Below are 23,356 nucleotides of genomic sequence, written 5' to 3' on the forward strand. Positions count from 1 at the left end.
GAGAACCAGTTCACCAAAGATACTCGTTCGAGACTGTACGCCGGCATGTGCAGTACCACTATGCATGAAATGCCTTAAGTGCCCAGTTAATAGGGTACCGTGTCATCTGTGGAAGTAACATTTAAGGAATCTCAGAAATGTTCGAGATTTGAAACCAAATATACAGCGAAACAAACTATATACATCAGGGATATTCGGATAATTACAGAACTGTAAATGAAAGTGATCTGACAAACAGATAATCCCACAAGTGTAGTGTAGCGTAGCATAAACCAGCACAACAAAACAGTACCGAGTTAGTGGTTAACTTCATGGACAATGAACATCAAAGCAATGGAAAGTTTTGTTTCCTTTACTTCATACACGAAAACCGCAGCATTTGTGTTAGATCGGGTTAGAGGTGCTTAGACAGGCACTTATGAAGCAGTTATGGGTTGACTTGGTTCAAGACGCAAGGTAGGAAACTCGAAAATACCCAGATAGATTCATATTTGCATAGTGAAACCTGAGTGTGTTCAAATATTAGACAAGTTAGGGAACAAAGCTCCTTAAGTAATTTTTCTTCAGCCTCAGGACCTATGGTGGTCGATCGTATATCAAAGGTCTCTAAAGAGGATTACAATCATGGGGAGCGCCAAAGACGCAGGAGTCATACAGCGCCTGGGGGAATGGGAGGAGTAATCAGATTCAATCCAAGGAAGGAGAGGTCAGGTCGAATTCCTTGGATAAAGAGCCCCTCGCCGTAGTCGAGGAACGTAACTCGAGATGCAACTTAACAGTGCCACAGGTAAGGTTGAATGCTCTATATATAGTAAGTTCTATATATTAAGGAACGTAGGTTAAAGATTCTCAGCGGTAATACCATATATGATCATGGTATCAAAAACTTCTCGATGCAGACTTGTTCACAGCATCTATGTATAGTGGCAGGTATGTCAGCTTGTGCACAAATAACTACGCGATAGCACGTTGAGCTCAACCTAAAGAGCCGAGGTGCGATCCCAGGGCAAATAAACACTTCCCTAAAAGTCTCACCTCCCACTCATTGAGACTACTGGTTCTAGCAGCATATGGTCCAAAGTAATCACATCAGCCTGGCTGATCAGGGGCCCTCCAACTGAAGACCAGATACCATGGGTTAAGAATAACACCACCCACTCACCAGCTTCGTACATCTTCAATTTTTTTTTTTTTTTTTTTTTTTTTTTTTTTATTAAAGAATCTCGAGGAAAGCTCTCCTGGAGAAAAGATGACATGTGTGTCTTTTAGTGTCAGATCTGTTTGTAGCCGATAAAAATTATGTGCCTCTATACAGATCTACTATTTACCTTTTTCGGATTTAGTTCCTAGTGGTGGCTACCAGCAATTAATGCAAGATGAACGGAAGTTCTGGCTGGAATGGGGAGGGAAGTGATTTAAATTGAAGTCAACTGGAGCTGTGTCCTGGTTCAGAAGGGTGTTTAGCATGACTAGGCGGCGCCGTGGTGGCCTGCCTCTTAGCTAGCTTACCTGAATATACCGAGAAAGAAAAAAAAAAAAGGAATGTGTGCAAATAAAGTGTGATTTGGTAGTATGTTGTATGGTGTTGCTAGACGAGATGGCCTAGTTTTCCTGTACTCGTCTAGACCAGGGCTGGAGAACCTAGGGCACGCCTGCTGAAGGTGTCACGAAAGAACATTTTCTTGGCACGCAGCATTCACTACGAACATCACCACCACCCTCACCACCACCCTCACCACTATAACCCTCACCACCAGCCCATCATTCAGACTCCTCCCGCCAGTCATTAACACCCCCCAGCGACCTACTCTCTGTGGCGCCACAACAAGCACATTTCACCCCTCGTGAAGACCCTGTAACACATACAGGAATTTCCTGGCCATTACGACAGCTGGCAGCACAGCGCATCCAAGGCTAAACTTTCCACTTGTATCACTTTTATTCACCTTTGACGCTGATGAATAGCTCTTAACGCAAGGAATTAGATAAACCCACCTTACCATTCTTTGGATTAAACCTGATTACCTCTCATTCCCCAGGCGCTGCTGACCTCCAAGGTTTAGCGCTCTCCCATTAATATAATAATCCACTCTTGTACAAAACCAGGTTCAAAGGATACATGCGACGAGTCTCTCCCTCAGTGTACACACTGAGTCTACGTTAATCAGTGTATTAGAGATTAAAGTATTCTTGACTGGTGATTCACAGGTGATGTGCAGCCTTAATGATAGAATTACCGACAAAATGTTAGATAAACTGACACAGATGTAACTAATGTGACATTTTATTGTGGCAAAGTTTCGCTCTCCAGGAGCATTGTTAAGCCGAAACTGAAACTCACAATACCCTGCCTGAAACAATTCGCAACTCACAATTTCGGTCGGTCCTGGACCATTATCAAGTCACGAGTGAAACAGTTGTTCGAAGTTCCTCTGTAAATTGTGGGTTGGTTAAGTTATGGGAAGGATTATAGTGGTCAGACGGGATGGTTCAGTTAATTTAGCAATATTGGCAATCATTGCGGTATACTCTATGTGAACCCCAACGTAGGTTGAAGCCAGGTGGGAAGAGGCAGGTTTTTGTGGAGCGGGAAGGAAGAGAAAGGAAGGTGATAATTAAGAGAGGGGGGGGGGAAGAAAGGATACCTGAGGGAGGGAGGGAGAGGGGAAGAGCAAGAAAGATAACGATTGAGGGGGGGGGAGGTAGGGATATACCAAATGAAGGAGGGGAAAAAAAGAGCCAGAGGGAAATATAGTGACTGAGGGAAAAGGAGAGAGAGACAGAGAGAGACAGACAGAGACACAGAGAGACACAGACAGAGACAGAGACAGAGAGACAGACAGACAGAGACAGAGAGACAGAGACAGAGACAGACAGACAGAGAGACAGAGACAGAGAGACAGAGAGAGACAGAGAGACAGAGACAGACAGAGACAGACAGAGACAGACAGAGACAGACAGACAGACAAGGGAAACAAGGAATTAACATGGACAAGAGTTAGCAGAGGTCTCTGAAGTCCCTACTCATGTTATCTACCTGAGAACACCTATCTTCTACCGAGATTTAGGAAAACCGCATATTATCTAGATTTATGAGTCAAAGATATAAAAATGAAAGGTTGGTAAGGGAAGGAGAGAGGCAGCGTAAAAAAGAAGGGGTGGGGGAAGGAAGGATGGGAGGGAAGGTGTAGGGGGGGGGGGTGACTAACAGCTCCTGTCTACACGGAAATACGTAACAGTCGTCTGGTTGCGTCATATTGTTTGTCAAGCCAGACACCACCTGCTGCATGACACAGCTCAAAACATCCCAGTCTAGTCCCCCCCCCCAGCCTAGTATCCGGCCACTTCCAGTCTAGTATCCAGCCAACTTCTCCCCTCCCTCAAGCCTAGTCCCCATCACCCCAGTCTAGCCACATGTCATCAGTCCCTCGTATACCAGGTACTCCACGATTCCCGTCTAGGTCATCAGGACCCAAGTGAAAAAATCTTGCAGAACAAGCTTTTACTATGACAACTTTTCGCTCTATGCAGAGCTTCATAAAGTTATGAATCTCAAAAACTCTACACAAAGACTGTCCTAACAAAAGCTCGTTTTGTAGCCTGTGCTTTGTTTCACTGTTGTAACCTAACAGCCTAGTCTAAAGAAGAGCATTTGCAAGTTTACAGGAAGCGTTAAGAAACCGACGTTAAGTTCCTTTTCGTGACTTACATCTACAGCTCGCTAAACAGTGTATCCGCTTCTAACATTATCAAACTTACACTATCATCGTCGATTTGTTACTGATTACGTGAGATTCACTCATTTTCACACTCCACAATCTGTTCGGTGTCCTGAGGCGCAAGTGTCGATAAATTAAAAAAAAAAATTACCCCTATAGTTTATGCCAAAAGATACAATCGGACAAGCAACCTGTATGTAACGAGTCCGTCAGAACTACAGTATAATGAGGTAAAACAGAAGACTGGCTACTCACAATGTTAAGGTAACAAGCGCTACTTGTTAACTAAAACGAAAGACATCGGTCTCAAGTTTAAAATTTTTTTTAGTAAGATCATCGAAATCTTTACGAGCCCAAACCTGGGCGACTGATTTTGTTAGGGCAAGTTAGAGCCCTCCCTTCAAGTATAAGGGGAATAACCAACCCACCCCTAGATTATTATTTACAGGGAAGCGATGAACACGCAAGGATCGTAAGGAATATGATAAATTCCTCAGGTCAGTTCCTTATCAACAGGGTTATTTTCCCCTAAGGTGGATTGTGCTGCTAGCACCAATAACCTAACTGATCCAACAGTCAACAAAAAGGCCTGGTCATCGCCCCTGCGCTGGGGCAGCAGGGGCGATGACCCCTGGAATCAACAACAGGTAAATAATAGCTGAGCCAACTTGCCAAAATCTGAAGTGCAAACATACACAGCTCGACACCCAGTCTCCAGTAGGATCACTTAACAAGGGAAGTGGGAAGCGGAAAGGACGGAATTTAAAAAACAGAGCCGGAGGTACATTTAGCTCTATCACTACAACACACATTAAAAACCCATGGAAAAAAAAGTCTATTTAACAATACTAGAAAATGTCTAACAATAAGCTAGGATACCATGTGCCTGCTTTAACAATCCCATCCACGTTGCTACAATAAAGAGTTCTATTAAAGTTCAGAGGCCAAGAAGTGATTATAAAAACTATGACGAATCCTGCAGTCTGCTGCACACCGCAAACCGCACAGCACTAGAGCACCCTAAATGCTAATAGAAATCGTGAACCTGAAATTACCCAGAGTCAAAAACCTTTAGACGCCGTTGCTGGAGCCACAGACGATTATAATAAAACTTCCACCGACACTGATCCAGTCCTCACTGGGTGCCAAAGCCACCACACTATTACAATTGTCTCCTTCACAAGCAATTCTGATCTATACTGAAATTATCCCCAACGTTCACTGTATCAGAATTTGGAGAGTTCTTAGCCATGTAAACAACCGGGAGAAAAGCGACATCTCCCCCAGGATGCCTTCCTTCCAAGCATAGGCTGCTCACAGCCAATCACCGTCATCAGATGACTCATGATGAAGGAACAGACTGGAGAACAGGCAATACATTCTAAGAGGGGAGATGCTACAAGTATAGGATTTGGGGGAAGGGGTTAATATCACACCAAACACATTGGCGGAGTTGCATATTTATAACTTGTACAATTTTGCATAGCATACTTTGAAACATTATTCTGAACTTTAAAGAGTGGTTAAGCACCAGCTATAATCGCCAGTCGATAAAGGAAGAGAAAAAGCCATGATAAATAAATACAGGTTTCTAAGCGGGCAGTGCTAGAACCGATAAGAGGTAGAAGGAAATGAAAAAGAGCGAGAGAGAGCGAGAGAGAGCGAGAGAGAGCGAGAGAGAGCGAGAGAGAGCGAGAGAGAGCGAGAGAGCGAGAGCGAGAGCGAGAGCGAGAGCGAGAGCGAGAGCGAGAGAGAGAGAGAGAGAGAGAGAGAGAGAGAGAGAGAGAGAGAGAGACTGCTGTAGTGTACACATTTTAGGAGCTATTTTTAGGATGAATACGGACAATTATTTGAAATGCGATAACTAAGGGCAATAAGAAACATTGGAACCTAGAGAGACACGAGCTAAAGGGATGTTCGGATGACCTTTTAGCTTCAGTTATTCAAATAATGATCACAAGTTTAAGGCAGGGGTCAGTTGAGAGAACACATACAAACAAATGAGTGTGTACACGAAGCTTACACACGGATCGTGCTTAGAGTTCACTTCCTGCAAGTCTCTACACTGCTTGCTACATCCTACCACCCTGTCTGGGACCATCACAACCATGTCGAGTGCATCTCTAGCATTATAATTAAATTCGTGGGAAGGTCTGGTCTGGGACCAAGCTGCAGCGACGGTGGTCCCCCGAAATCTATACAGGACGACTAAAGGACAGAACGCTTAACCCATAATGGTCAGAGTCAAGGGGAATGGGATGGAATTAGGTTTGATCCAATTAAATTTGAGCTAATTACAACTCCTTGGATGAAGAGTTCGTCAAGGTCATCAAGGCACTTCCCTCTCCTTGAAGGGTGCAACTGGCTATGCTGGTTACGGGTCCATCACTAGAGTGGAACTACACGACTATTAGCAATCTTAACCACACATTATTTGCTCACGTGTCAGACTGTTAGCCACCTACAGTTTTTTTTCACCTACATAAGTTACTTTCGCACTCTTGCTCTTCTAGTGTCTCCAATAGATTCTCTCGTTGGAAGATTTTCTGCCAGGTGCCACGTAACTTCTACTTTTGTCAAGTCTGGCAACAGCAGCAGCAGCTGAAAGCAACACTATCACGAAGCCAGCCAGCTACCCACCCTCTGGTGCGTCTCCGGAAAGGAACCCAAACATGGAGACAACGTACACCAGAACCCAGACGACCTTCACACAACCCCTCTCCATTCCACAACACTGCACCCCACCCCTATCCCTCCCTTCCTCCCCACAGTAGAGATTTCCAGACAGCACACTCCCACCCCGACATTCACTCGCCCCTACTTCCCTCCCACTCTCCCCAACCCCCCACTAACCGATTCAATCATACATTCTCTCTGCTTCTTTAGTGTGTCATGCAGTGTGCATGTTGAGCCATGGCTGCACCGAGCAGGCCAGACATACAAGGCCACATTCACCCTGGTGGTGACCATTCTCCACTAACATTCACAAAGCACAACCTTCATTATCAAGTCTATACGGGTCATACCAGCACTTGAAGACTGAAAGGGGTGAGTGACAAGGCTTGATCCAAGGGAAAGGTGACTTCATTTACCAGATTCAACTCAAACTATAAACACCAACCTTAAACATTTCTTAAATTTAACACCATCCCTAAATATTGCTGAATTTAACACCAGTCCCACACGCATTCATACATACAGACGTGGAAAGAATCCACAAAAGGTGAACACCGTATATATCATCTGGTTGACTTTCATCGAGGTGAAACACAACGTTCCTGGGCTTGATGAATTACAGACGTGCAACAACACTTAGACATCTTTATTTGAAGACACGTCGCCAACAGTGGCTTGATTAATTCAACACAAATGATATAGGAAGACAGAAGATGAGGCAATTAGTCCCTCAGCCCATTTTTATCCAAATTTTTACTTTGTCAGGGCAGGTTAAGATAGGTCACAATCCCGTAAAGCAAATATTTAACCACAAGGTACAAAAATATGCCATGGTACGCCTGGCAGTGTAGTGGCACAGGTCATACAGGAAACGGCATGGTTGCCGCGTGTCACCCAGAGTAACTGACGTTTGACACTCAGTGATGCCAGAATGATCGACCGGGGGAGGGGGGGAAAGTTGACAGGAAATTTCATATACGTACTTAAAAAGGGCATACTAAAGGATCCACGAGCCTCACCAGGGCCAAGATGACAACATCTTGAACTGTGCTCTGATGGGTAAACAAATTATCATATGTAATAACTCCTAGGCCTTTAATTTAACAATGATAATGTCATGTTAATCGACACCATATATTAATGATACATTTAGTCGTTAATCACGGGTTCTAACGCTACATGTTGGTACGCGGCCAATGAAAATGTTGCTAGGTTAACATTATCAAATATACAACACTTTAGTCAGTACGCTCAGCAAGTGTCCTGCTTGCTTGCTTGCTTGCTTGCTTGCGCTCTCTCTCCGCTCGTCTACAGATATCTGCCTTACAATATTCTGCGGCTGGGTTTTAGTCCCGGCTCTTTCAAAACGACTCGAGACTAACACTCTCCAGAGCTATTCTTCGGATGTTCCCACTTCCCCGCTCACCCTTTATGGGTCTTACCTGTGAGTCACTCATTCATTCAAGGTTAGAAAATTGTGTTGTAGAGGTCTGAGCACAGCTCAGACCTCTACAACACAATTGTCAAAGATTTGTTAAGTTATACCATGAATTAAGGACAGATCCTAGACTTCACCTTAGGAAACAAAGCAAATGCGATAGTAATTATGGACAAGGTAGATTATAGTGGAAAAATGAATATGTTACTAGAAGACGGGGGAACTTGTGTGCCTCTTAAAACCAACAGATAAAGTAGCCAATGACGCTGATAAAGGACCAAGAGTATCTGATATGATCACATGATCTTCGTGCAATTCTGTCTTCTGAATAGACAATTACAACAAACACCCTGTTCGAGTGAATATCACTTCGTGAACAATGCCTTTTGTTAGGTAAGGTCACATATAATCAGACAAGCATTACTGCAACTGTACCGAGCTGATAGTCTTAAACAAGTAAGCTTATGTTTAGTCAGTGAAAACGTGAAATACTGAATGTAGCAATTAAAGCCATTAAACAATATTCTTCCTAACCAGCCATGGGGTTAACTATCATCGATCGCGTCAAGGCGGGCGTATGTGAAGGATACTACCAAGCCAAAGTGCAAGTGCGGAGTTGTACCGTGTGTCTACGAACGTGGCGTGTGAAAATATCCCATGTCTTTTCGAACCGGACATTGAAGAACTAATGGTTCTCGCGAACCAAACAAATCCAAATTCCCGGCAACCTGCATGACACTTGGGTCAGGTCAATGTGTTAACATAGCTAGAAACTGTCACAGAAATGATTAGTGTGCGCAGCTTATAAAGTCATTTACCTGTGATACAATAAGCTCACAGTAAACAATTGATATCACAATATGTACAACAACCAAAGTGAAAAAACATTGAACTTCCAAGTTCTTTTATGATTTTTCACATTATTAAGGAATTGATAATATGAGAAATCAAGAATGCGCTTGGAAATTCACCATTTTTTAGTGGTTCAATTACCTATGCTCAGGTTTAAATCACCACAGAGATGATGCCTATCGTGTTAAATGTAATGTTCGGCACTCACAATTAGCCAACAAACTGGAGATAAAATTTCTCATCTAACTGGTGGATTAATCTGAATTGTTACAGCCCGGGTATTGTCCTTGATCTTCATCTCCTGTACTGTGTTATCACTACCCTGTGTCCAGCCTCAGTAAAGAATATTTTCACTTATTCAAATATGTATTACTTACAACATGTGCAGTAGAGTTCTACGAGACTCCTGGGTTGCCAAATTCGATTCTGAAGTACTTTTAATCAGTTACATAATACTAAAAGGTTGATTAATAAGACATGATTAACAAGATATGATTAACAACACCTGCGTATCTTTTAATAAAGATTTTTTAACCCACGAGGGCCTTCATCAGTTTAATATGGATATACGATAAAGCCTTTTATAGTTGAGTCAGTAGAACGATGAGGCAGCTGTAGACGTTGTTTCATGCTGGTAGGGATCACTACCGGAAGAAGGCCATGACCTGAAGGTGGGCCAGAAATTTAGCAATCAAACTGTGGTATCTTGTATTGACCACTAAGGTCTTCTTAGCTAGAGAATGTGTCTATACACTATTGCTAAATCTCTCACCCCATCCATCTTTGAGTGATGGATTTACATTAATGACCCCCGACCACATGTGACCACGTCAACAACTACTTCATCAGTCCTCTCCTACTGATAGTGTCCCTGATGGGCGAAAAGTCTCTCAAAAGATCCACAGGTGTTGCACATATGTTATTCATCGATTCTGAAGTGGAGGTTATGACGTCATGGTCGACAACAGTGGTGGCGGCCATGATTTATTGTCATGTTAGACACTAAACAAAAAAAAAACTACAATAGAGGTGCCTCTACTACGTCATGTCCGACTCCCTGAAAGCGCAGCAGCGGCACCTCTATGACGTCACCTTCGACGCTCCACAACAAACAGCACAGTAGCGGGGTCTGGCGATGACGTAAACACTATTAATGAGAACGGGACCCCAGTCTAGCCTCGGCCGTAAACGCCCCTCCTCCCCCCCCCCATGGTGGCGGCATCCCAGACACGGATCTACTGAGCTCTGCTGGCAAGGGGCACGGAGACTGCATATCCAGACTGTGTGCGTGTCTGTGTCTGTCGAGTGTGTACACTCACCTACATGTGGTTGAAGGGGGTCGATTCATAGTTCCTGGCCCGCCTCTTCGCTAGGGAGTGTACTCGCCTATTTGTGGTTCCAGGGGTCGAAACAGCTCCTGGGGTGTGGGTGCGCGCGCGCGCGAGCGAGCGAGAGAGAGAGAGAGAGCGAGAGCGAGAGAATCCTCACTTTGTACCGTTCGTTTTCTGTATGCGATTCTCAGTGTTAATTTCTAAGTTCTCTGCAATTAAAAAGTTTGTTTATTCAGGTTAAGTTACACAGATCCATAAAATATATATACTCTGCCACAAAAAAAAAAAAAGTCTGGCCACTGCATGACCACCCCCGGGCCGAAGAAATACTTTCTTGGACACCCCTGTGGCTCATCGGTCTCCAAGCTCCATTTGTGGCTCCGTAGTTCGGGCCCTTTTCTCTAAGCATCTTTTACGTTGTGATCATGTCTCCCTTGGTCTTCCTAAATATCTGGATTAACTGTGCTAATTCGTCCGCTCCTACCAAAGAAATCACTGATTCGAGATCATTTACTGTTGCTTATGCTTTACACCGCCTTCACACGCCCACCCCTGCCAGCCTAGTAGCCACCCGCACCTCAGGCTCAACACTACTAGGTGTGAATATCAAAATGGTATACAATACCGACAGGTTGGTAGGCAACATTTAGGCAACTTTATTCCGAGAATAAAGAATTCGTAATAAAGTTGCCTGTGTGTCTTACAGAGAGAGAGAGAGAGAGAGAGAGAGAGAGAGAGAGAGAGAGAGAGAGAGAGAGGGGGGGGCATCACTGCTACAGGACGAACTACAATTATTTACTTCCTATGGGCGTTGTCAGTATAATAGTCAAACTTTAATCACTACGTGGGTGTGACCACACGGTAGTATGGCCAAAGCTGCGGTTCACAGTCATCACAGCCTGATGGATCCATGATCACCACCAGCTTGCAGCAAATCAGTCTGGATGGAGAACAACGATTATCCCCGGCTACCAGACAGCGTGACAGCCACCCAGACACTCACTCACCCAGCCACCTATGACATTTCCGGTAGCGGGAGACTAAGCTGTGATGGAAATGATTACGAGTGACGTGAGGGAATTTGCCAAAATTCGAAAAAGAACCACCAGTAAAAGAATATTCCGACAGGTTATCCAGGAAAGTTCATGGAGCTGGACTTTCTGGTTGAGGGACCGACTATCTCAAATATTGTCTCTAAGGTTGATGGACTGATTATAATTCATCTTCACTTCGCTACTATACTTGCTGCCTCTGTATCTGACTGAAGAAGCCTACTGTGTAGGCAAAACATATCAAGAAAGATACCCAACTGTTGCATATACGTCTTATTCATCAACTTGTTGGTACTTTATACCATTTTTCAACACGAAGTGGTTTTTTTTCACATTTCGTCGACGTCACAATACTCTACAATCCTATTCCAACAAATATATTTGTTCTCCCCAACTTTTTTTTTATAAATTGCATGGCCTTCCCTATTATTATAGATTCCTACATGGAAATGTTAGTGGTGTTGCGTAGATGTGTGGAAACAACCAGAGGCAGACTGCAGGACACTTCACATGATCTATAAACTAGTGGTGAAAGACAGGTTAGACTTCAACTGCCAGATGTAAAGAACTGAGAGGGGGAGGGAGGGATTAGTGGGTAACGGGAAGTGGGATAGGGAGGGATAAGTGGGTAAGGGGTGGGGAAGAGGAAGTCGAAAGCAGTATACTATCCGGCGGAAAAAATAAATGAAAAATTTATTATAGTAAACATCACAGCTGACCTGTTTACCAAAATGCGTGCGCGCACACGCGCACACCCACGCATGCAGGCGCATTTCTGATGACATCAAAATTTACCTCCCCATCGCTTCCCTAAAGGTGAAAAATAATTACATAAATTTCTGAATACTGTTTTGCACCAAAAGATAGAAACTTAACATTGCTTACGTTACATAAAATAACAATTTACATAATCTATTTTAGTACTTGCATAGTTATACATTTCGTTTTCTTGTTTTGAGGGGAGGGGGGGAGGGAGGTTATTCAAGCGGTCAGGTGACCAGGAAATATTTTTCCTAACAATCTTTACAGATCCGAGTCTGAATCGCCTTAACCAGAGAACAAGAGTCGAGCGCGACCTACCAACACCAGCATTCTCTTATAGACGTAATATATGCGAAATACAAAGTGCGATTATCTTTCTAAAACTTACATTAACATGGCTGAAGTAGGTCTTAAAAAAAAAAAAAAACTCCATCCGAGAGTAGAAAAACAAAGCGACACTTGATACTAATCTGACAAGCAGGCGAGAAGTGGGAGACGAGGATCAAGCTGAAATAATATCCTTCAACCAGACCTCACTGCGATAAGCTATACATTTAAACGGCAGGGACCAAGAGCCTAATGGATCAAGCTAGTAACCAGGAGGCCTGATCAGGAATCGGGCCGTGTAGGCGATGGACTGCGGAAGCTACTACAGGTATAAATAAATAAAGGCACAATACAATACCGTGACTTTGTCAATGGTCCAAGTCGGACCGAAACGTCGTCGTAAGCTTCTCTCTTTTATGTGCGGGTTATTTGTGTATCTACTACAGGTATATTCGCAATCTTAATGCAGCAAATAATAATGGCCACTGGATCCATATTTTGTTACAGCTAAGCAGGGCGCTGTAAAATAAACTGACAATTAAAATATACGACCCCATTCTGCTCTATTTCCCCAACATTCGAAAAAACAAACCCAAGGGAAAACTATGTGCAGAAAAAAAATACAAATTTGAATTCTAAGTACAGACAACCAGCATGAGACAAGTCTGGTAGAAAGGAGTCCATGATGCGTTGCCAACTTTTATATTTTGTTGGAAATTTTTTAAGTCAATATTTAATTTTCAGACGTTAAAGTAGACGAGGCAATCAAAGTTGTAAAAGTTTCTAGATAACTATGAATACATTACGTTAATATACAGTACTGTTCGCCAGTGCTACCTGCAATGTCTTCCACGAGTCATACAATGACAGAAAAATAACATTTAATCTTTCAAAGTAATAATTTAATTATAACCTCGAGTCTCTGTATCACAGACTCCACCATCACCACCACTCACTTTCCAAGCAATAAGTTCATATTTAAGTGCAGCCTCTCAACTGTATCACAAAATATCACTCACTTTCGCAAGTGCGCGACGCAACCTTCAGGAAAATAAAATAATTGCAGGTGTAACACTATACTGGGAAGAAGTGTGAGCGGGGGGAGGGGGGGAAGTTTGTGAGGCGAGTCATGTAGCAGAGGCTGAGTAGACAGGCAGCAGACAGACTCTCCACCCACTCTCTCACTGTTGCTGGGGCCTCAACCTTCCAGACAGTAAGTACTATTAGACCAACACTCCCGACATCACCCCTTAATATATTGGTACACCACTACTGCAACCCCTCCCCCCGCGTTACCACTACTGCAACCCCTCCCCCCGCGTTACCACTACTGCAACCCCTCCCCCCGCGTTACCACTACTGCAACCCCTCCCCCCGCGTTACCACTACTGCAACCCCTCCCCCCGCGTTACCACTACTGCAACCCCTCCCCCCGCGTTACCACTACAACACCCATCTTCCTGTGTGAGCACCACTACTGTAACATTAACATACCACACTTCTGATGAACTACTCTGGATGAACGAATTTTGATGATTTTTGAACCAACTTAGACGAGCTTACGAAATCAAGAAATGAGCAGAACTTTCCGTCGTTTCCATGTTCTTAAGAGTTCACCGTGAATTGACCCATTTTTCTTACTGTTCACAGAAAGTGTGAGGGTTAGAACCCATGAGGCGAGGCCTGAAACTCGCAGTTTTAGGTCTTCTATGGGTTCGAGTCTCACCCGTTCCGTGCTTTGTTTACAATTGTGTTATTTACGTTTTCGCGAGTAGTTTCTTATTGTCCACAGCACTCAAGAGCCTCTGCATGGAGTTTCTTAAATGCACATCACAGACTAATTTTTTCCCCCCCACTTTCCGGACTAAGAATCGAACTCCCACCACTCCGGAGCCAAATGATTCCCCCCCCCAAATGTAAGTCTACACCGCATTTCACTTGGTTCTTATACAAGATGACAAATGGAGAACACGCCATATATCAATATGACTACAAAAGTGCTGCGTGTTCCAGACTCCCTCAATGCCACCGTAACCTCTCGACTTTTTTTTTTTTCAGTAGTTAAAAGGTTACTTTTATGAAGAACTTTTGTAACGCACCTTTGGTCCACATCACAGAGCAACTTTTCAACTTCGTTGGATTCGCGAATCATGTGACTAAAACCGGGGATACAAATCACAAAACGGGTCCAGGAAGCAGACCAGTACAGTTCCGTGGTTCGACGCCCGACCGAACAGTGTCCAGTGGCTCGTGGTCCGACCGAACAGTGCCCAGTGGTCCGTGACCCGACCGAACAGTGCCCAGTGGTCCGTGACCCGACCGAACAGTGCCCAGTGGTGTGGGGCCAGACCGAACAAAGTCCAGTCGTCTGCACGCCGACTGAACAAGGTCCAATGGTCCGAACAGCGACAGAGCAGGACTCTGGAGTCCCGAGTTCGGGGGAGGATGGTCCAACTTCGGTCATGACCACTACGCACTCGTCAGCAGTCCACCAGTCTCTGCCTGCTGCACGCTACTCTCACCCCTCTTTATAGGCATCAGTTTAATAGCCTAAGTGGTCACCATGCCTCGTTGCTTGTTGACTCAGAATGCACACAACTGTCACCAATGCAGCATGAATTGGCTGCATAAATTGCTTGATTTAAGAATGCACTATCACCTTTCATCTCGTGTACCTGCAGTTTATGCATCACTAGTGAATAAACCATTGCATACATAAATGTATAAGCGACGTGCATGTGATGGCAACATCGAGTTGCAGGAGAAATTATCCGCACTTCCTCGCAAAAAACTTTTTTTATATTTTTTTTACCCTCTTACAGTATTACTATTTTGCTATAGAGGTCTGAGTAATTATTTCTAAGTTCTAGATGACTCCCTGACCTGGAAAAAGCCCTTTGCTATTAGTTCTAGCAAGGCGGAGGGCAACTGCGAGCCCGGACCGAGACATCTCCCACTGACGCTGCTGGGTTCCTGTCTAGTCTGGCTGAGAGAAGTGAACCCGTAGTGTAACTATGCTGCTTGCTACCTTCTTGTACCTCGGCTCATGTGTAAGATAAGTGTCTCTTAAAAGTTCCCACAACATCCCCCCCCTCTCCCTCTGTCAAGCAACCACACCACAAAGACCCTTCCCTCTCCCTACCAGGACAAGCCACCATACTCCCACTCTGCTCCCTAAATGTCCAAGTCTCTACGCCCCCCCGCCTTGCCCTTCCCCTCGTCCAAGCCAATACACACCCGCCTTCATTTACCCCCACGTCTAAGCCACCATACACCTGCCCTGATACCCTCACGTCTAGGCCAACACACACCTGCCCTGATACTCCCCACGTCTAGGCCAACACACCTGCCCTGATACTTCCACGTCAAGGCCACCACACACCTGCCCTGATACCTCCCACGTATAGGCCAACACACCTGCCCCAATACCCCCCACGTCTAGGCCAACACACCTGCTCAAATACCCCCACGTCTAGGCCAATACACACCTGCCCTGATACCCCCCACGTCTAGGCCACTACATACCTGCCCTGATATCCCCATGTCTAAGCCAAAACACACCTGTCCTGATAAGCCCCCACGTCTAAGCCACCACACCCGTCCTGATATCCCACAACCAAGCCACCATACCCCAGCTCTGATCCACCACACACCCACGGTCCAAGCCACTGCCCCAGCTCCCTCTTGGCCGAGCAAGCCGCCGCACCACCGCCACACAGACGAGTACACAGATAAGAAGTACATATACAGGTTCTAATACACATGAGACGAGGGCAAGGACGCGCACACCGACCAGACCAAGTTGAGTCATGCTACCAGTGAACTTGGTGTGTATGCCCGTGATTCAGGTGGCAACCTCACCGCCACTGCCCTACCACCCTCACCGCCACAGAGGTGCTCGTGGCTCATCTGGTAGCGGCCTCAGTTCTCACACTGAGGAGTGTGTTCGATTCGAGGATAAGTGGAAACGTTGGTTAGGTTTCCTTACACTTGTTGTCCCTGTTTGCCGGTCAATAAGTACGTTCTTGGATGTTAGCCGATTGGAGTAGGTCGCATCCTGGGAGAGTATTATAGGTCCCCACTGAAAATAAATCAGTCTGATAACATAGCCTTATGGAAATTATCCTGAGTTACTAACCTTTCAGGTTAATAATCCCAACAATATCTCCTAGTCAAGCGTAAGGTTCTTGTTCCCAGGAAAAGAAAATAACATACAAGCTAAATAATGAAGATCTTACTGAAAGTAAATGCGAAAAAGAGATCTAAAAGTTCTGGTTAGCATAAGTTTAAATTTGCATTCTCTGGAAAGACTTAGAATTAGGAAGACATGACTGAAGTGCACAAATGAAAAACCGGAATGAAGGAGTTATAAAAAAAAAAAAAACGCGTTGAAAACATCCAAGACAGGACTCGCAGCAATGGGCTCAAACTGGACAAATTTAGAATCAGAAAAGATAGTACTGGTTTAGCAAAATATTTGTAAACGAGTGGAGCAAGCTCCCAGGTACCGTCAATGGGGGGGGGGAGAGAATTTTGGGTAGCTTTAAATGTAAGCTGGACTGCAGCAGGCCTGCTGCCGTGTTCTTTCATTATATTCCTCTGCTGCTGCTGCTGCTTCGTCTATCACCGTTACCACCATAATTACCAAAAATGCCATCATAACCACCACCACTGCTATCACCGTAACCATAACCAAAACTGCAACTAAAATTACGACAATTTTAAAAATACCATAACCATCAGCACCATAATTAACTAACTCGGTACTGCTACTTATTAGCAGCATATCTCAGCATACTCCCTAAAGTAGCCTCATTGCATAAATATACACCACAGTGTTTACATTTTACAGGCAGTGCACCCTTGTAAACAACCCACTGGTGACGTCTCTTACAGTGGTGCCACGCGTCACAATCAAGCACCTGGCATTTACAAGCAACTAGTGTCTGGTCTCAAATGTGACATTCTATTATACATGGAAAAATTTAAGGTCCTAATCCTGGGAAAAAGGGGTGTTAAAAAAAAAAAAACACCGTTAAATATATAGAACCTCATCAAAACTGATATGAAAAAAAATTTAGGTAGTTGAATTCTACTTTATTAAATTAATTACATTGTTAAATGGAAAGCGCTAAATCCGTAAGTAACTTACACCGCCTGGAAAATGAAAGAGGGGGGAAAACAGGTTTGATTCAAGGAAGAGGGGCAACTCGAATTTCTTGGGGGGAAAGACCAAGGAGCACTGCAGCAGGCCTACTGGCCCATGCTAGACAGGTCTAGGAAAGACACTTGTGTACAGTTCAGGACATTTATTAGAATTAACGTTTCGCCACTAGCGACTTCCTCAAAGCACTAAATATATTTTATCAAAAGAATTAGAATGTGTAGGCGAAATGTATATTACTGAACTTTATTTGCTCTTGATTTCAATATATAAAGTTTATATAAATAAAACATGTAAAATTTATTAGAAATGCGTTACAATTCTATACAATTGTATATTAGGAAAAGATACTAGGGAGCACTGGCTTGTAAATGATAGTAAAAGGGTGTGTGTAAATATTTTGGGGATGGGGGGCTTTGATGCTGGATTTACGCGAAAATTCTGAGAAACAATTTAGCCCCCCAAAATCTTTTATTAAAGTACTTGAGACAACAGCACATGCGAAATTAATATCATTAGCAAGACACCGTGTGTTAGTGTGACTAGTCAATGGTCCAAGTCGAACCGAAATGTCATCAGCTTCTTTCTCCTATAGGTGCCTGGGTGTTAGCCGACTGGTGTGGGTCGCAGCCTGTGGACAAAATTAACCCAATTTGCCCGAAATGCTCTGCGTAACAAGGGACTTTATAGTACGTTACCGATGTCAGCTCGATCGGTATGTTTCATCATGTACTTTTAGAAATAATCATCATCGTGATGAGGTTAACGTCTTGAAAAATGTTAGAAGGCATTAAATTAGTGAAATATATGAAGATTCAAATAAGTTACACAAAATGTGGGTCACATGAAGCTTCGCTCTGTTCCTTCTCCAGAATAACAGTTAAATACAGTTATGCAAATTCTTAAAACAGGTTAAGTAAATTAAGCGATATTATTTTATGTAAATTTTAACAAGCTAAAGGGTAAGTTGCCAAGTTAGGTTTCGTGAAAGTCATATGGTAATTCCACTGTTTTGAGAATACAATCACCAACAAGCTAAGCACAACTAAACGGACACTGATACAACTAATGTGACATTTTATCGTGGCAACGTTTCACTTTACAAGACATTTGTACAGCTTTGACAAAGTTCTTGTAGAGTGAAACGTTGCCACAATAAAATGTCACATTAGGAGCATCCGTGTCCAGTTACCTACCATTTTGTCGAGAATTCTACCATTATTACTAGGCATAGCTAACGGTATCCGATGACTCCCTATCCCCATCAACTTCAGTACAGTAATTACCTTTAGAGTTAACACGATGCTAAATTCAGAGACTACTATCAGATTACAACTATACTGATGGCTCAAGTCTACCACCTGAATGATAAGATAAACTACAGAATTAATACGTGTTACACAATCTGACAAGTGTGCCAGGGTCATCGATTTCAAACTTGCGTAATTTTAATTAAAGCTGATTCATTATCTTCGTTACCAGCTGTAAATGGGTTTTGATCCGATTGCATCATAGTTGTTTCTAAGACAGACAAATGTACGAATCACTGAAACAATTTTATCTATAGTCGATATCAAACCACAGAACAGGCGAGTAAGCCGTAAAACTCCAGGCCAGTGAGCAAGCCACTGCCAGCTGGCTACAATGAAATTCGTCCAACTAGATATTTTTCTATACACCACAGAAAGGTTAGCATGAGTCTCACTGTGACCAAAAATGCAGATAAATCTCTTGCCAGTGTGGCTGTGACAAACTCTAGCCCAAGTTCCCTCAAAGCCGCCATTATGACTCACGAAATTTTAATAATACGACTGCAAACAAACCGCTCGCCATGGGTTCAAACCTCACCTGTTTCGTGGTTTGTTTACAATCTTGTTATTACGATTTCGTGAGTCCAGTCGCTATCCTCTGATACTAACCTTAAAGAAAATAATGAAAATTGACACCTCTGCTGAACTTAATTCAAAGTTGAAGATAATGTATGATGAAAATGGTACATAACACCCGGCTAGTTGGAGAAAGATACATGTGCAACAGTTGAAGATAATCCTGAGCTTTCAAACAGTAGCCTGAAAACCTGCCATAAAAGAACTAGTATATACATTTGTTGAGCTCAGTTTTTAACAGAGCCATTATCACAATTAAATTTCTTCAAATTGTGCATGGAGAAAATATATATGAAATTTAAGTACTAAAAGAACCCGTCTGTTCAGCTAGTACAGCGATGTTAATCCTTCGTTGAGGAGAAGCCACGAGCAACAACTTATATGGAAATTCCTCCCTCTATAGTTATTACATACCTCCTAACAAGCCTTTAAAAATAACTTATCACACGACTGCTAACAAGAACTTGTACCCACATTCTACATCAACTAGGTCAGCTAATATGAAATTGTAATCTATGTAAGGACTTATGTAGTATCCAAAGTGTCTGGCAAAAACCACGACCTCTAAACTTATTCATTGCGTTACAGCTCGTAAGAGTGGGCATAGCATGAACAAAGTAGACGCTCTCTGCGGCCATAAATATATTGAGTGGGAATGATTGGGTGTGATTATGACCCGCCTAGCATAGAGTTCTTGTCATGTTTCTGTAAACGCTAAGATAATCGCCCCTGCGATAGGTCTACAATAACAGACTGAAGAACAAAGGCCACTATACATTTTATGAGAGCCAACGTTTCGTCCTTCCTTAACCCTTCCTTCCCTTCCCACATGGACAAACTTGAAAACGGTAAACAGCATGGGGAGGAGGGGGGGGGGAAAGGATCCGCTGAGGTTGGGAGCAAAAACCTGGAAGAGGAGGAGCAAGGGGGGAAAGGATGGGGAGGGGAGACAGTATTGTGTGGACATCATTGTTACCAATTCTGGACCCCCCCCCTCCATTGTCACCTGGTACTCCACCCTCAGCATGCGGTACCTTCACGCCTTTGTATCAAGTACTCTAGCAACGGCGGCGACATCACTGCCTATGGTCGGGGAAACGTCGGTACTACTAGGGCCTAGTGCGTCCTCGGATCAAGTAAAATTGTGTTCAACTTGGAAAGATATATACGTGTTCGCCCTCTCCCGACCTGCAAGATGCTTAGTCTTGACAAAGTTCCTCTTGACCAATGTCCCTCTTGATGATGTTCTTAATTTTCTCAAAATGAAGGCAAATGAAGAGTTACTTCATCTTCTTATACTTGCTGATGTCTTTCTTTATCTTATTTGCCTCTGTGTGGACTAACTCCTTTTCCTTTAAAGTAAATTTTATTCTTCTGTCCCCTATAATGAGGACATAATAACCAAAGTCTATTTCGGGACGAGTTTAATGGTAGGACTTGGTTGTGTCCTGTGAAACTCGCAAAACAAGACTTAAGGGCCATAAACCGAACTTTATTAATAATAAAATAATCGTAGTAATATTGAGGAAAAACTCAAATACCACTGAGTACAGTCAACAGATCCTACATTTATACATCTTCAACAATTAAAAGAAAAAAAAAACTTGAAAAATAGAGAAAAACACTAGTTCCGAGTTGACCTTGAGTACAGGTAACATCTCATTGAATCTGATCTTACATTTCCTTGCCTTCAATCCTGCAAAATCATTTATCACACCATCAAAACCAATGATTTTCCCTATATAGGCCTACTTGTACTCTAATCATATAATAGGCTATATAGAAACGAAGGATTTTTCTCTTATGTTGCTGCAGCATGGTTTTTGGCATTAGTGTCGCCTTCTTTAGAGGCTCTATGGTGTCACCCCATAAATGGTGTCACCCGGGATGGCCCGCCCCCTTCTCCCTACGACGCCACTGGCGCCTAGCAAACCTAAGAACAGCATTCCGACATCTTAATAAGGAATCGTTCAGGACCCTGTACACCGTGTACGTTAGGCCTATATTGGAGTATGTAGCACCGGTTTGGAACCCCCACCTAGCCAAGCACGTGAAAACTAGTCCCGGAACTAAGGGGTATGCCCTAAGAGGAGAGGTTAAGGGAAATCGACCTGACGACACAGGAAGACAGGAGAGATAGGGGGATATGATAACGACATATAAAATACTGAGAGGAATCGATAAGGTGGACAGAGACAGGATGTTCCAGAGATGGAACACAGAAACAAGGGGTCACAGTTGGAAACTGAAGAATCAGATGAATCACAGGAATGTTAGGAAGTATTTATTCAGTCACAGTTGTCAGGAGTTGTCAGAGGTATGATAAAACTCGTGGAGCGGGATAAGTGACCTAGTAGCGACCAGTGAAGAGGCGGGGCCAGGAGCTGTGACTCGACCCCTGCAACCACAACTAGGTGAACACACGCATGCACATACGCATATACAACAGGTCTAGTGTCTAATCGATATGTGCCTAGGACTAACTCGCTCATTCTCATACTCTCACTCGCTCTCACACTCAGTCTCTCACACTCAGTCTCTCTCTCTCTCACACACACACACACACACACACACACACACACACACACACACACACACACACACACACACACACACACACACACACACACACACACACAGGATCCATACATAGCTTTAAGCAGAGGTATGATAAAGCTCACGGTTCAGGGAGAGTGACCTAGTAGCGACCAGTGAAGAGGCGGGGCCAGGAGCTTGGACTCGACCCATGCAACCTCAACTAGGTGAGTACAACTAGGCGAGTACACTCACTCACACTCATACTCGTACTCTCACACTCACACAATATCACACACTCACTCTCACATTCTCTCTCTCACAGTCACACTCAGTCACTCACACTCTCACACTGCCACTCACTCTCACACTGTCACTCACACTGTCACTCACTCACACTCTCACACTGTCACACTCACACTGTCACACTGTCACACTCACACTGTCACACTGTCACACTCACACTGTCACACTCACACTGTCACACTCACTCTCACACTGTCACACTCACTCTCACACTCACTCTCACACTGTCACACTCACTCTCACACTGTCACACTCACTCTCACACTGTCACACTCACTCTCACACTGCCACACTCACTCTCACACTGCCACACTCACTCTCACACTGTCACACTCACTCTCACACTGTCACACTCACTCTCACACTGTCACACTCACTCTCACACTGTCACACTCACTCTCACACTGTCACACTCACTCTCACACTGTCACACTCACTCTCACACTGTCACACTCACTCTCACACTCAGGACCCTGTACACCGTGTACGTTAGGCCCATATTGGAGTATGCGGCACCAGTTTGGAACCCACACCTAGCCAAGCACGTAAAGAAACTAGAGAAAGTGCAAAGGTTTGCAACAAGACTAGTCCCAGAGCTAAGAGGTGTCCTACGAGGAGAGGTTAAGGGAAATCAACCTGACGACACTGGAGGACAGGAGAGATAGGGGGGACATGATAACCACATACAAAATACTGAGAGGAATTGACAAGGTGGACAAAGACAGGATGTTCCAGAGATTGGACACAGTAACAAGGGGACACAGTTAGAAGTTGAAGACACAGATGAATCACAGGGATGTTAGGAAGTATTTCTTCAGCCACAGAGTAGTCAGTAAGTGGAATAGTTTGGGAAGCGATGTAGTGGAGGCAGGATCCATACACAGCTTTAAGCAGAGGTATGATAAAGCTCACGGCTCAGGGAGAGTGACCTAGTAGCGATCAGTGAAGAGGCGGGGCCAGGAGCTTGGACTCTACCCCCGCAACCTCAACTAGGTGAGTACCGTCACACTCATATCTATCTATCTATCTCTCTCTCTCTCTCTCTCTCTCTCTCTCTCTCTCTCTCTCTCTCTCTCTCTCTCTCTCTCTCTATCTCTCTCTCTATCTCTCTCTCTATCTCTCTCTCTATCTCTCTCTCTATCTCTCTCTCTATCTCTCTCTCTATCTCTCTCTCTATCTCTCTCTATCTCTCTCTCTATCTCTCTCTCTATCTCTCTCTCTATCTCTCTCTCTATCTCTCTCTCTATCTCTCTATCTATCTCTCTATCTATCTCTCTATCTATCTCTCTATCTATCTCTCTATCTATC

At 43.9% G+C, this 23,356-nt stretch overlaps 1 protein-coding gene across 6 annotated transcripts in view; it reads right to left on the minus strand.

Moving 5' to 3' along the window:
* Positions 1–23,356, minus strand: part of LOC128690040 (uncharacterized) — a 478,844-nt gene that overhangs the window by 112,237 nt on the left and 343,251 nt on the right. For 2 of the 6 annotated variants that reach the window (XM_070088647.1, XM_070088646.1), the window contains exon 1: positions 14,257–14,678. The exons of the other annotated variants lie outside the window; for them this stretch is intronic. In XM_070088647.1, the coding sequence (XP_069944748.1) occupies positions 14,257–14,621 (365 nt within the window). In that variant the 5' untranslated portion in view covers positions 14,622–14,678. Of the gene's footprint in view, positions 1–14,256; positions 14,679–23,356 lie in introns of those variants that run through there. 6 annotated transcript variants of the gene reach the window in all.

The sequence above is a fragment of the Cherax quadricarinatus genome, chromosome 25 (assembly GCF_038502225.1).
Source record: "Cherax quadricarinatus isolate ZL_2023a chromosome 25, ASM3850222v1, whole genome shotgun sequence".
Classification (NCBI taxonomy): Eukaryota; Metazoa; Arthropoda; class Malacostraca; order Decapoda; family Parastacidae; genus Cherax; species Cherax quadricarinatus.